The 15,978-nt window shown below is 35.8% G+C and overlaps 1 protein-coding gene across 1 annotated transcript in view; it reads left to right on the top strand.

Moving 5' to 3' along the window:
• Positions 1-15,978, top strand: part of LOC103253446 (NADPH oxidase 4) — a gene marked incomplete at its 5' end in the record, with an annotated part of 101,570 nt that overhangs the window by 34,007 nt on the left and 51,585 nt on the right. The window contains one exon of the mRNA XM_021709441.1: positions 9,148-9,208. Coding sequence (XP_021565116.1) covers positions 9,148-9,208 — 61 coding nt within the window. The remainder of the gene's footprint in view (positions 1-9,147; positions 9,209-15,978) is intronic.

Genomic DNA, 15,978 nt, shown 5'->3' with positions numbered 1-15,978 from the left:
TCAGCCTTCCGAATAGCCGGAATTACAGGCACGCGCTACCACGCCCAGCTAATTTTTTGATTTTATTGTAGAGATGAGGTCTCGCCTGCCCAGGTGGGTCTCCAGCCCACGAGCTCAGGCAATCCACTCACCTCAGCCCCCCAAAGGCGCGGGATTACAGGCTGAGCCACCGAGCCCGACTCCATTCTACTTTTTTAAAACCAGAAATTAAATTTCGAGACACATACACATTCTAATTTATCTAAATTTATTGAACTTCAGAAATTTGTAGCCCAGGCTAGGCACAGTGGCTAATGCCTATAATCTCTGCACTTTGAGAGGCCAAAGTGGGAGAATCGCTTAAGCCTAGGTGTTTGAAACCAGCCTGGGCAACATAGTGAGACCCCGTCTCTAAAAAAAAATAGTAACAATAAAAATTAGCCAGGCATGTTAGCGCATGTCTATAGATCAGCCACTCAGGAGGTTGAGGTGGAAGGAACAGCTGAGTACAGGAAATCGAGGCTGGAATGCCACTACTCTAGCCTAGGTGACAGAGTGAGACTCTGACTCAAAAAAAAAAAAAATGTAGTTTAAAGTACCAATGTATTTGTGTTGGAAAGATCTAAAGCACAGATCGTTGGAGTGAACAAAACAGCCAACATAATACAATTGATAACAAAGTTGGAACTAGAATGCAAGTTTGCTGATTCTTCTCCCCCCTTTGGCCCTTTTCTAAATTTTTATTTTCTGAGTCGAGGCATTCTGTCACACAGGCTGGAGTGCGGTGGCACAATCACAGCTTACTATTGGCTCGAACTCTTGGGCTCAGGCGATCCTCCAGTCTCTGCCTCCCGAGTAAACTGGGACTACAAAGGCCTGCACCACATTCCTAGCTAGTATTTTGGTGTTTTGCTATTTTGAGATGGGGTTTCGCTATTTTGCCCAAACTGGTTTGAAATTCCTGGGCTCAAGTGATCCTCCCGCTTCTGCCTTCCAAAGTGCTGGGATTACAGGCATGCGCCACTGTGCCTGGCCATCTAGATCTTTATTGACTTAAAATCTGTGTAGAATTTTACATTTTGTTTTTCAACTGTATAGTGGGCTTTGGCAAGTTATTTTCCAGCTGTGTTCTGTTATTACCAAATTTGATTTTCTACTAAAACAAGTTTTTTAAATCAAGGTATTTTTCTTACCTAATTAAGGTGTATAAATCAGAGATAATTAGGAAAAGCCCAAACTTAAGAGACCTTGAAACATACTGCTTACTACAAAATGAAGCCTTTTCATATTTAGCTGGGGTAGTCATTATGTTTATTACTATTTTTCAAAGGATTCTTAATTATACAAATAATGCAGAATCTGTTTTTTTAAGTAGTAGTGATGAATTGATGCTTGCATGGAACCTCTATATCCTTCTATTGTTATTTTTATTTAGAAACAAACGTGTTTTCCTGACATCTGTCTTCTAAGTTGTGAGTCATTATTTTTAAGCTTGGATAACCTGATTTCACATATTTTTCCATGACTCAGAGACATGTCTAGCTGTTAGTTTGTTATTGTCTGTACTTTTACATAGCATGCCTGGACTTGCCATCATTTTTCTGCTTTGTATTTTTAATCTCTCAACCAGTAGCTTTGGGAATAGTTTTTATTTTTTTAGTTTTTAACTGAAAACCAGACAAGGATGACCAGAGATCTCTCAAAGGTTGGCAAAATTTTATTGCCATTATTTATTTAATTTCACAGACTTCAATACAACCAGGAAGTCTGCATCAGCTGTTTTGATCTCTGCTCTTGCTCTCATGTATTTAACTCTTTAAAAATTGATTTACCCTGTGGTTTCACAAATCTTTTGCTTAGAGAACTTAGAAACTCAGCTGGAATAGATGATAGATTAGCCCGGTAACAATGTATTTTAGCCATAGCACAGTGGTGAAAATTGTTCCAGAGGTCATTAATGTGCATAAAACATAACAGGACATCTGAGTTCTTTGAAAATTAAACTCTATATAACTGCTCTAGTTTGGCTTTTTTCCAAGGGGAAAGAAAATATTCCCTCAGTGCCTAATGAGAGCCTGCATGATAAATATGAACTTAAATAGGTCAGTGTATTCATAGAAAATCTACTGTTTAATATTAGGCTGAATTTGTTCATTTCATATTTTTGGAGTCCTGTTTTTACTTAAGTACCAAAAGGAAATGGTGAACAAAAGCAACTTTTTTTTGATTCACATTTCCTCTAGTTACTGCTCATTTCTCAACTCTCCAGTTCCTTTCCTCTTATTCTCTCTTAAATCAACCAACTTTTTGCCTACAGTATTTTAGTACTCCACTAAAACATTTCCAAGATCAGCAGTAGCCATGTTATTGTTAAGTTCAATGGATAGTTGCCAGTCTTCAACTTGCTTGACCAATCAGCAACACTTGATATAGCTGATTATTCACTTTATTGAAACACGTTTTTCCTACTTGTCTGCTTTTCCTTCTAATGTTCTGACCATTTTTTACTTAGTCTATCTTTGCTGTTACTTGTTATCCCCATGAGCGCTAAATATCGAAACACACTAGTGTCCCTTCTTTGAACCACATTTCCTCCATAGCCTGATACAGTTCTCTGATAATCTCTCAAATCTTATTCATGTATCTGCATGCTATCCTGGCCCAAATTTATATTTCCAACCAGCCCATGTTGCAACTCTGAAATTCGGGGCTCATATATTGAGTGCTGCCAGACGTTTAGGCCTTTGGCTTTTACTTTGGCTGATAAACAAGTGTTTGGAGGATCTGAGTAGAGAAATGATATGATATGGCTTACTTTTTAACAGGATCACTCTGGCTGCTGTGTTAAGAGTAGATGAAGGGAAGCAAGAGCAGAAGCAGGGAGTCCAGTTAGGAGACTGTGGCCGTCATCCAGTTGAGGTATGGTGATGGTTTTGACCAGGGTGGTAACAGTGGAGATGGTGAGAAGTGGTCAGATTCCAAATATATTTTAAAGTTAGAATTAACAGAATTTCTTCCATGGACTGTGTGTATACAATGCAAAAAAAAAAGAAGAGTCAAGATTTGTCTCCAAGGTTTTTGGTCTGAACGACTAGTGTTTCATTGACTGAGATAGGAAAGACCGGGAGTGAGGTAGAGGTTCTGATGGAAATTTGTAGAATTCAAGTTTTGGACATGTTATTTGGAGATGGCACTTTATGTGCTTTCATTAAATATGTATTCTGTGAATAAATATTCAATGACTGGCATCTCAGCCCTCCAGTTATTTCTGTATCTAGAGCCCATTGTGTTTTACCCCTCTTTGTCTTTGGGTTTGTGGAGTAGTGTGCTTGGGGCAAAGTTAACCTAGGGATTAAATATCCCATATCCAGACATGAACACTGTTATTTTTATTTATTCATGAGCTCCAACCTTAGTTTCCTCCTATTGCCTCTGGGACTTTCAGGCATAAAAGTCTCAGAGACCATAGAAGGATTCAAATAGGAGGAATAGGTGGCATTTCAACAGAAGGAGTAGGAGGATTTCTAACAGGAGGTATAGGAGGAATTCCAATAGGAGAAATTTGGACAGAAAGCTGGAACTACTTCTTGAGGTGATCCCTATTTAAAGATAGTGTGATTTTGGCTTCATATGTTTTGTTCATTAGATTCCTAAACCAACATCCATACATATGCTACTTTTAAAAAATGTGTTGACATCTATTGTTGCTATTACTCCCTGTGTTATCTTTAGGGAGTGATGTACATTGTGGTTTGTATTTTTATATCACTAGCCTGTCATCTTAGTGTTTTATTTTTCTCAAGGACTTGAGATAATTGTACACATTCAATTCAAGTTCATAACAACTTCACATATATATTCTTCCAGAATCTTTCTTTTTAATATTGAGTATATGATTTCATTCAAATAAACAGATGCACTCCATTTTTTCAAGTGAACACATGAACATTAAATTTTTTTATTTGTCAAACTCTTTACTGTCATGCTGCTGCATTACTTGTGATGGATGCTGTGCTCCTGGTTCATCATCTCCTTCAAACCCTTAGAAATTTCATTCGTGAAATTGCATTAGCGCCTAGCACATTTTCTGAAGTATTTTGAACACTCAAATATTTCTTGAGTGTATGAATAAATTATAGAAGAGCTACTTACCTTTGACATTTTTTTTCATTCTCAGGTTAATTCTCCAATATTTTATTCAACTGATATTATTTATTCAACTGATATCTTCTATGTGTAGGGTGCTGTGGAATATATAATAATGATTTAGAAATAGTTTTTGATTTTGAGATATTTATAGTTTATTAATACAGAAAAATTATGTAAATATAAAGAAGTAGACTAAAATACCAGGTAAAAGAATCATACAAATAATTGGAGGTTTCAGGGAAGTGAAGAATTTTCTTGGCAGGAAAAATCAGGATGCCCTTATGAAATGATGGCATTTAAGATTAATTGAAAAGTAGCTAGGGTTCAACATGAAAAATGAAAATGAATGCATTCTCAATGAATAGACACGTAAGTGGGAAGATGAAGGGACAGAAAAATGTATTAGTTGACAAGTGCTGGTTTAGCTGGATTAGCGTGACTAAAGGAGAAACATGGGCTATAAAGCTGGAAAGAATTTGGAATTCATGTGTTTGGCCGTAGGCAATAAAGAATATGGATACTTTTCCATAAGGAGACACAAAAGGTGAATTAATAGAAGAATGCTGTGATCAGAAGTTTTCTTTGTGAGGCTTGTTTGAAAGGACTTGACAATTGATTGAAGACTGGTAGCAAGGGAAATAAGTGATATTATGCCAAGATTTGAGCCTGTATTTTGAGAAGGATATAGGTTCCATTTCTAGATATAGAGAATCAAAAGGAAAAGATAGTTTTGGAAGTAAGATAAGCACAATTTTAGATATATTAAATTTAGAGTTAATTTCAGATAGAAATGTTTGGCAGGCAGTAGAAAACGTGAAACTAGAGTTGGGAAAGAAAGGGTTAAAATAAATACCTGACAAAAATGGCTAAATAACATCATATTTGGTGATCATTTTCTCAGGTTTAACAAATTTGTCATGGAAAATTTAGATGTTATTATTTTAAAATCATTTTTATTTTTATTTTCTATTATGAGGCCTTTGATTTATAAGCAAAAACAAAACCAACTTCCTTTTTTTTCTTTTTGGAGTTGGAGTTTCACTCTCGCCCAGGCTGGAGTGCACTGGCACTCCAGGACCACCCCAGCATTGACCTGCTGGGCTCCGGCGATCCTTCTGCCTCAGCCTTCCAAGTAACTGGAACTACAGGCCTGTGCTACCACACCCGGCTAAGTTTTTAAAATTTTATTTGTTTTAGAGACCAGGTCTCGCCAAGTTGCCCAGACTGATCTTGAACCTGTGGGCTCAGGCAGTCCACTCGCCTCAGCCTCCCAAAGTGCTGGGATTACAGTCTATGCTACCAAGTCCGGCCACAAAATCAACTTCTAAATTTGCTTTTCATGTTGTATAAATCTATGTGCAGTGACATCATTTGTACATTTAGTTCCCAAACATGAGTTACAAATGTCTTTTTTTTTTTTGTGAGACTGTTATAAAATCATTAGTCATTTATGCACATTAGAAACCCAATGTCATATTGAACAAACAATTGGAAGGAAAAAGTTATATTTCCCCCAGGATATCAAAGTACACATTTCTCCAGATCTGTTGTTACAGTCAAATTGTAACTTATTATTCTTTTCCTTAGATTTGAGTAATATATATTCTAGTATTTACAGTACCATCAACGTGATTCAAACTCCATTCTTTACATCTAAGAAACTAAAATAAGACTCAGTAACATTTTAATGTTTACAATTAAATTATATTTTTAACGTATTTTAAAATCATAAACATAGCAAAGGCTTATGATGAATTTAAAAAATAGATGTGTATGAAATAGCTATAAATGTTCTTAGTTGAAGAGTTTATTACATATTCTCCTCAACTGGAAAAACTATTATGTCTTTTTATTTTAATGTGTGCTTAACCACACATATTATTCTGTAACTTTTTAAACCAAAAAGTTGTCATAATTCTGTCTCTTTTTAATTGTTTTAAAGAAACAACTAAAGGACAGTGAGAAAACATTAAAGAATCCCCATACTGTGCTTTTGGAAATGTTAATGAATCTGAATATTATTTGTGCAAAGATATTAAAATGTTATTCTAAGATCTTTGTTCATTTTTTCAAGTCACCTATGCTGAAGTCATTCTGTAAAGGCCTCCTTAAAATATGAAGCGATATCCTTAGGTAAAGACAATATGAAATTGTGTCTTCTGAAATCCTAGCTATTTTTGAGAAGTATTAGTGATTTATAAAGACATGAATCCCAAGAGACTGAGATAAACAATATTGTGTTTTATCCATTCAAACCAGATCAGCCTTTGAAGCTATATTGACACTTAGAGGAGAGAGGTTTCCAATTTTTTTGAGACTCAAGGGGATGCTAAATGTCATATGTAATAATTAGGTTTTATAATATCTGTACTGAAGGAATAGAATAGAAACATGAATACTTGGCAAAATATATATTTTCTTTTAGAATGCCTTATGAGAATAAGTAAAGCAAGATGCATACTCAGACACACAAGGACAAACTTTTCTTTTGCTTCGTATTATGACATCCTCTTGACTTAGGTCATCTTTTCATAACCTAAGATCTAGTTCACAGTGAAGGACATCAAGAGGCACATGGATGATCAGATTGCTAGGCTGGAACTCTGTTGGGCTTCTTGTTTTCTGAGAGTTACAGCCTTTATTATACAGAAGTTCTGGCCAGCCTAAGTGGTGAAATAGTAGTAAGTGAACATGGTGGGTAGTTTTTACAGATATCATCATCTTATTTGAAGGCATAAATGATGACAAAACTGGTTGCTCTCAGAGTTATTAAAAACCACAATGTAAATGAAATAATTAAATACAGAATCACAATTATAAATGAAATATCATTATTTAGTATAAATGTTATGATATATAATAAGATGTTTAAACAATATCATTTTAAACTATTTTAATTTATATTAAATTTTACTCTATATTACTGTATACTACTGTTAGCAGTAATAATCCTATCAGAAACAATGCAGAGTAGTGACTTGGAAATTCCATGTTACTTTAATTTCAGTCTCTGAATGTAGATCCTGTGCTTTTAGCTTGTTTATAATGTATTATGGACAAATGATTGATACCTACTTTTTATTTGTTTTTTCACTGATTTCCAAGCAGCATTTCCATATTTTTATGATATGTTTACCTTCTGTTTCCTCTTTTTGTAGCATTCCTACATGACTTACATTAATTGGTTAACAGAGTCAGTGAGCTTCTGGATCTTGGACTTGCTTTATATAACCCAATCTAATCATGGGGACCTTCGGAACCACTGCCACTTTCTTTTATTTGTGCCTTAACTTCAGCCCCTATTTTCCCTTAATTTATTTTGTTGCACATAGATCCTACTAATCACCAACAAATGTCTTTTTCCCTCTTGCTTCATATGATTTCTTATGCAACTTTCTTCCATTTTCTGTATTTTGCTTTAATGGAGACAGTGACCTGCAATAGTTAAGAGCTAATAGACCTGTATTCAAATGTTGTCTTGTCTTTTTGCTAGTTGTATGATTTTGGGCAAGTTAAACATTTTAAATCTCAATTACTCAATGTCCGTATCTATAAAAGACAACTCTAAGTTTATTGTGAGATTTTGGAGATTAAAGCCCTTAGCACTGCCCATAGCACATGGTACTTTATACATGCTGGGTTGTCACAGGCAGTCAGATAGTCCCTTATCCATGATCCTTAAGTTAGATGTATTTTCAGAATTTAGAATTTATAGACTTCAAAAGGTATGCATACCCATACATTACTTAATACCTCCAGGATGCTAGTCAGCATTCTTAGACAAGTTTTGAATTCTATAGGGCAATACCGATGTATGAATTTTTATACAGAAGTATTAGCATTACATTATCGGACTCTCCCATAAATACAGGTGAAATAGTGCAATCCAAACTCATTTTTGAATTTTTGGAATTGTTGAGAACTCTGAAAAATAAAAAAAGAATTCTTTATTTTTTGTATTGTAAGCTAAAATTTATTCTTTTAGTTTGACTACCTGAGTATTTTCTAGATTTTCTAAATATGAGACCACAGACACGCTAGTTCCACAACTCATCCACTTCCTAAGGTACTCTTACCAGTCAATTTCTTTTTGAGAATTAAGAGAGGCAACAAATTACAGTTATTTCGAAAGGAGCGTAATTGTTGGACATGGAAAATTAGTGTCACATTGAGAATCCCCCCTGGAATTCATTAGAATATGAAGTATTTAATAATATCTAGGGAGAAAAAGATACAAAAATCGTTTGTTTTTATTTATTCCTTTGTAATTAAAAGCTAACTACTTTTATGTATTTTAAGTCAGAAGATTTTAAAGCAAGATTTGTAGTTAAATGTAATATACTAGCAATTTTACATTGTACATTTATTTTATATAAGTATTAAAAAATTTTTTTATTTTAAGATATGGGGTACGATTCAGAATTAGGTGTACAAATGTTCATTCTGCAGATACCCTTGTTGATGAGGTGTGTCCCTCTCACCCTTGGCAATTTCCCACTACTGCCAATCCTTTTCTTATAGTATTATGATAATTGTTTAGTTCCACTTATGAGTGAGAACAAGTGGTACTCAGTTCTGTGTTTCTGTGATAGATCAGTCAGTATTATCAACTCTTAAGTCCATCCAAGTTGCTGTGAAGTTCATAATTTTGTACTTCTTTAGATACCTGCACATGCATGTTTATTGCAGCATTATTCACAATAGCAGAAACCTGGAACCAACTGTGCTACCCATCGAAAGAAGACTGGATTAAAAAAAAAGTGATATATACACATGATGGAATATTATGCAGCTATATTTTATATAAGTATTTATGGGTTTTTTTGTGACCATGTAGATTGTCTCATTGACTTATTTATATTATTTTCTTCTTCCACTAATGAGAACCTATATAGTTTTAGTCTGTTTCTTATTATAATCTATTGATTTGGGCGACTTGCTAAAAGAATAAAAAGTATAATTGAGTCATAGTCTGATAGCACATAATTAGAATTGATTCTAGTATTTTTTTATTTTTAGTGCCCTACTGAAACCAAAGCAACATTTGGGGTTCATCTGAAAATAGTAGGAGACTGGACAGGTATGTAGAATATAGAGTTTTAAGATACATGCTTTGAAAATAATGGGACATACTAATTTAAATGTGTTTGAGTAGTGTAACTTCGTGTGTATAGAGATGCATGTATGTTTCAAGCTGTTGTTTTTTTGTTTGTACAATTTTTATATCTTTGTTTCCTTCTTGTAAGATGTACTTTTAGAATTAGTATGCCTTGGAAATCAATACTTATTAATAATGTATTGTTCACTGTGTTTGCAAATCATAGGTTTCTGTCTGCTTGTTAGATGTATTGGCAATACTGGAAATGCTGCAATGTGTTTTCTAAAAAAAAAAACATGATTTAAAAATATGTGGTTGGTTTCACTCTAAAAATAATCAGTACCTGGATTGAGATCACATAAAACTTCCAATTCTTGTATGAACTTTTGTGTAGCATCTTTGTATGTATAGTAACTGCATAGCATCTTTGGAATAGTGATCACATTTAATACTATGTGTGTTGGTGATACTTTACTTACCTGTTCCCTACTGAGAGGGAGGGACATTGTATTGAGTTCTGAGTGAAATAAAGAAACATTATTTATTCATATGTTCACTTGACCCACTAGAGTGACTGAAAAGTGAGAACTTGGTTGATTGGGTGAGAATCAAGGAAAGACTTGTAGGTACTTGAAGACGGAGGAGAAGGAGGCAGTGAAGGGGTGTGAATACAAACTAAGAATGGAAATGGGAAAGAATGTATTTGTGAGCACAAGTTGAGAAATTAGCACTGAGAGGGAAATACTACTATAAAAGCCAAAGAAGGATAAGATGGTGGGTAATAAAAAAGAAATATTTTGTGAAGAGGAGAAGGGAAGTCGATATAAAAAGGTTATATCATATAAAGATAATAGTATACATGAAATTGTCTGTCTTTAGAAAGGACAGCTAACTTTGGATTGGGGAGTTGAAAAAAAATGAGAAAATATGCAACATAGGATTTTTTTTTAATCAATATTTTTAGTATGATATTCTGGCGTAGTTAAGGGTTAGGTATACAAATGTGCTTCGTTCAGTCACCCTTGTTGATAAGAGGTGTCTCCTCATCCCCAGACAGATATTTACTACCGTTAATCCCATCTCCCTTCCCCTTCCCCCCCCAAAGTTTCCTACCACTGTCAGTCATTTTCTTATAGTATTATGTTGGATGTTCAAGGTCCACTCTATGAGTGAGAACATGTGATACTCAGATCTTTGTTTCTGTGAGATATCACTCAGTATTATAGACTCTAGTTCCATCCAGGTTGCTGCAAAATTCATGATTTTGTTCTTTTTTATGGCTGTGTAGTATTCCATTATGTATATATACCACATTCTTTTAACCAGTCCTCTTTTGATGGACAGCATGGTTGTTTCCAGGTTCTTGCTATTGTGAACAATGCTGCGATAAACATACATGTGCAGGTATCTTTTTTATAAAGTGATTTGAGTTATTCTGGGTGTATTCCCAGTAGGGGGATTGCAGGGTCATATGGGAGGTCAATATAAATATTGACCTTTTAGGAATCACCATACTGTTTCCCACAGAGTTTGCACTAGTTTTCACTCCCACCAACATTGTAGAAGTGTTCCCTTTTTGCCACACCCTCTCCAGCAACTGTTATGTTTTGAGTTATTGATAATTGCCATTCTGACTGGAGTTAGGTGGTATCTCAGTGTGGTTTTGATTTGCATCTCCCTAATGATTAGTGAGGTTGAACATTTTTTCATGTGTCTGTTGGCTGCTCAGATGTTTTCCTTTGAGAAGTGTCTGTTCATATCTTTTGCCCATTTTATAATGGGGTTGTTTATTTATTTATTTTTTTCTTTAATTTGAGTTCCTTGTAGATCCAAGATGTTAAGCCTTTGTCAGACCTGGAGTTGGCAAATACTTTTTCCCAGTCTGTAGGCTGTCTCCCTGCTCTCTTGATGGTTTCTTTGGCTTTGCAGAAGCTAGTCAGTTTAATGAGGTCCCACTTATCTATCTTATCTCTTATGGCCTGTGGGTTTCGGGTTTTGTTCAAGAATTGGATGCCAGTTCCAATTTCCATGAGGGTATGTCCTTCATTTTCTAAGGTTCTTATGGTTTGAGGTTTTACATTTAGGTCTCTGATCTATTTAGAGTTAATTTTTGTGTATGGGGATAGATAGTGGTCCTGTCTGAATCTTCCGCATGTGGTCAGCCAGTTTTCCCAGCACCATTTACTGAATAGGTTCTCCTCTCCCCAGTGGTAGGTGGTGGAGGCTTTGTCAAAGATGAATTGGTTGAGAAATTGAGGTTTTGCTTCTGGAATCTCAATTCATTCCATTGGTCTATATGCTTGTTCCTGTACCAATACCAAGCTGTTTTGATTATTGTAGCTTCTTTTTTTTTTTTTTTTTTTGAGTTGAGTCTCACTCTGTCACTCAGACTGGAGTGCAGTGGCTGCTCGCAGCCACCGCAGCCTCGCCTACTAGGCTCCGGCGATCCTTCTGTCTCAGCCTTCCAAGAAGCCAGAACTACAGGTGTTCGCTACCATGCCTGGCTGATTTTTTTTTTTTTTTATTGTAGAGATGAGGTCTCACTGCCCAGGCGGGTCTTGAACCCGTGGGCTCAGGCAATCCACTCACCTCAGCCTCCCAAAGGCATGGGATTACAGGCTGAGCCACCAAGCCCAGCTGATTATTGTAGCTTTATAGTAAAGTTTGAATCAGATAATGTGATACCACCTGCTTTGTTTTTTTTTTTTTTTTTTTTTTTTTTGCTCAGGATTGTTCTGACTATTCTTGGTCATTTGTGTTTCCATATGAATTCCAATGTTGTTTTTTTCTAGGTCTAAGAAGAATGTTGCTGGTAATTTGATGAGTATTGCATTAAATCTGTAGATTGCCTTAGGTAAGATGGACATCTTCACAATGTTGATTCTTCCAATCCATGAGCATGGGATATTTTTCCACTTATTTGTGTCATCTTTGATTTCTTTGAGCAGTGTTTTTTAGTTTTCATTGTTTCTGGTTAGGAAGATGCCAAGATATTTCCTTTTTTTTTGTGGCTATTGTGAATGGAATTTAGCTTTTTATTTGGGTTTCTGTTTGTTTATTATTGGTGTAAAGAAATGCGATTGTCTTTTGCACATTTATTTTATATCCTGAGACTTTGCCAAAGTCCTTTATCAGTGTAAGGAGGTTTTTGACAGATTCTCTTGGGTTTTCAAGGTACACGATCATGTCCTCTGCAAAGAGAGATAGCTTGACTTCCTCTTTTCCTATTTGAATACCCCTGATTGCCTTCTCTTCTCTGATTGCTCTAGCCAGGACTTCCAGTACTATATTGAACAGGAGGGGTGAGAGTGACCATCCTTGTCTTGTTCCAGTTTTCAGGGGAAATGGTTCCAGTTTTTGTCCATTTAGGAGTATGCTGACTGTGGGTTTCTCGCAGATGGCTTTTACTATTTTGAGGTATGTTCCCCATATGCCTAGCTGTTCGAGGGTTTTTATCAAGAAGAGATGCTGGATTTTATCAAAAGTTTTTTCTGCATCTAATTATATAATCATGTGGCTTTTGTTTTGACATCTGTTGATGTATTTAATTACATTTATAGTTTTACAAATGTTGAACCAGCCTTGCATCCCAGGAATGAAGCCTACTTGGTCATGATGAATAATTTTTGAGATGTGTTGTTGAATCCGGTTCGCTAGGATCTTGTTGAGAATTTTAGCATCTATGTTCATCAAAGATATTGGCCTGTAGTTCTCTTTCTTTGTTGGGTCTTTACCTGACTTGGGTATCAATGTGATGTTAGCTTCATAAAATGATTTGGGGAGAGTTCCATCTTTCTCAATCGCCTGGAATACCTTCAATAGGATTAGTATAAGCTCCTCCTTAAATGTCTTGTAGAATTCTGCTGGAAAGCCATCTGGTCCAGGGCTTTTTTTTGTAGGTAGTTTTCTTATTACATAGTCAATTTCCTTGATTGTTATTGGTCTATTTAGGGTCTCAATTTCTTCTTGTTTCAAGCTAGGCAGGTTGTGTGATGACAGAAAGTCCTCCATTTCTGAAAGATTTTCAAGTTTGTTTCCATACAAGTTTACATAGTAGTCTCTAATGATCTTTTGTATTTCTTTAGGATCAGATGTGACTTCATCTTTTGTGTTTCTAATTGTGTTTATTTGGACTTTTTCTCTCATTTTCTTGGTCAGTCTAGCTAGGGGACCAACCATTGATCCTGTTTATTCTTTTGAAGAACCAGCTTTTTGTTTCATTGATTTTTTTGTATTATCTTTTTGTCTTCTATGTCCTGGATTTGGGCTTTTATTTTCATGATCTGGATTCTTCTGCTGAAGTTAGGGTTTTTGTGGTCTTGCTTTTCCAGCTTTTTTAGGTGGCTTCTTAGGCTGTTAATTTGTGATCCTTCCATTTTCTTCATGTGTGTTTGTAGGGATATACATTCCCCTTCTACTACAGCTTTCATGGCATCCCAGAGATTTTGGTAAGATGTTTCTTCATTTTCTTTTGTTTCCAGGTATCTTTTAATCTCTGTTTTGATTTCATCATTGACCCAGGAGTTGTTTAGCATCATTCTGTTTAGTATTCATGTCTTTGTGCATTTGGAGGGGACCTTGTTGGTGTTAATCATTGTTTTTATTCCACTGTGGTCCGAGAAGGTGCATGGTAAAATTTCAGTCCTTTTAAATTTGCTTATGCTTGCTTTATGGCCAAGTATGTGGTCGATCTTAGAATACCTTCCATGCGGTGATGAGTATAATGTGTATTCTTTGGTCTTTGAGTGGAGGGTTCTGTAGGTATCAATTAAGTCCATTTGATCAAGAGTCACATGAGGTTTCGGATCTCATTGCTGATTTTTTGTCCTGATGATCTGTCTAGTGTTGTGAGTGGGGTATTAAAGTCCCCAGCTATGATGGTATTGGGGTCAATATCTTTTTTTAGTTTACTTAGGAGCTGCTTTATGAAAGTTGGTGTTCCTATGTTTGGTGCATATATGTTTAGGATGGATATTTCTTGTTGATGGATTGAACCTTTTATCATTATGTAGTGGCCTTCTGTTCCTTTTTTAATTTTTGATAGCTTAAAGGATATTTTGTCTGAGATTAAAATCGAGATTCCTCCTTTCTTTTGTGTTCCATTCGCCTGAAAATTTGTTTCCCATCCTCTTACTTTGAGTCTGTGAGTGTCCTTTCTAGTGAGGTGAGTCTCTTGAAGGCAATAGATTGTTGCCTGGTGATATTTTATCCATATTGCCATTCTGTGTCTTTTCAGTGATGCATTTAGTCCATTCACATTCAAACTAATCATTGAAATGTGAGAGTTGATCCCTATCATAATATTCTTACAGAGTTGTTATTCTTCCTGTTTGTGTGTTTTCTTTCTTTTGGTTTTAGAGTTGGATCATGTGTGTTTTTAATCTTTTGCCTGTACTTTTGTGAAGAAAGTTGTTGTTCTTTTTTCCTTTTCTTCTGTGTTTCCTTTTCTTAAGTGTTTCTTGTAGAGGTGGTCTTGTGGCAGCATAGGTTTTTAGGGATTAGATATCTGGGAAAGATTTCAATTCTCCCTCACTGATGAAGTTTGGCTTGGCTGCGTAGGGTATTCTCACTTGAAATTGTTTATCTTTTAGAACTTTGAAGATAGGGCTCCAAGCTCTCCTAGCCTGGAGGGTTTCTGTAGATAAATCTGCTGCTATTCTAATTGGTCTTCCCTGGTATGTAGTCTGACCTTTTTCTCTTGCAGACTTTGGGATTTTTTTCTTTTATACCTACTTTGTTTAGATGAATTATTATATGTCTGGGAGTTGGTCTTCTCATTTGTTGTCTTGCAGGGGTTCTCTGAATCTCTTGTGTTTGAATTTTTTCATCCTTGATGAGATGAGGGAAGTTTTCTTGAATGATTTCATGAAATGTTTGTTCCAGTGTGGCCTCTGTTTCTTTGTCTGCCTCAGGAAGGCCAATTACTTTTAGGTTCGGTCTCTTGAAGTGATCATTCATCTCTTGAAGGTTTTGCTCTGTCTTTTTGAGCTTCTTTTCTATGCTTTTGACAGTTTGGGTTAGTTCTGTGTTTTGGTCTTTGAGCTCTGAGATTCTTTCTTCTGCTTGGCTTATTCTGCTTTCCCTGCTTATTAGTTTGTTATTTATTTCCATCACAGTATTCTTTACTGCTGTTATTTCTGACATCAGTTCCTTCCTATTTTCCTCTTGTGTCTCCTCAATTTTTTAAATTCTCTCTATTAATGTCTTGATGTCTGGGTTTGTTGCATGTGACCAGTTATTCTGGGGGCTCTTCATTGTTTGTGTTCTGGAATCTGTTTTCTCAGTGTCTGATCTCCCAATAAGTCTGTGTGAGACCTATATTCCTCTTTTGGTTTTTCTTCATTTGTGCGATTTTTCCCCCTCCCTACTTTTTCCTTTCCTCAACGTCACCGTCTTCTTTAATTCTGTTATCAGGAGTAGAGGGATTGGTTTTAATTCTGTTTGTTCAATCTCCTATTCTTTATGTATGCCCTCTTCCTTTGTTCAATTCTGGAGTTGCACTGTAGGTTGGGGGTGGTCCTTTTTGCAGTTTTGAGATTTACTTAAGGGGAGAGCTGTGATTCAAAATCTATCTGCAGGTCCTGGTATTCGCCGACAGGTGTATGGATAAACTGAAACCCACTTCTCACTGCCTTGGAATCTGTCTGTGCAGTGGGGCTGTAGGTTTATGCCCTGAAATAAAATATGGTTAGCAGAGGGAAGAGAATGGAGCAGACAGTAGGGGGAAGCAGGACATGGGGAGAGAGAGAGGA

Source organism: Carlito syrichta, unplaced genomic scaffold, assembly GCF_000164805.1.
Source record: "Carlito syrichta isolate Samal-C Ts95f unplaced genomic scaffold, Tarsius_syrichta-2.0.1 Scaffold230419, whole genome shotgun sequence".
In the NCBI taxonomy this organism is placed as follows: Eukaryota; Metazoa; Chordata; class Mammalia; order Primates; family Tarsiidae; genus Carlito; species Carlito syrichta.
This window is presented reverse-complemented; position numbering and strand designations above follow the sequence as displayed.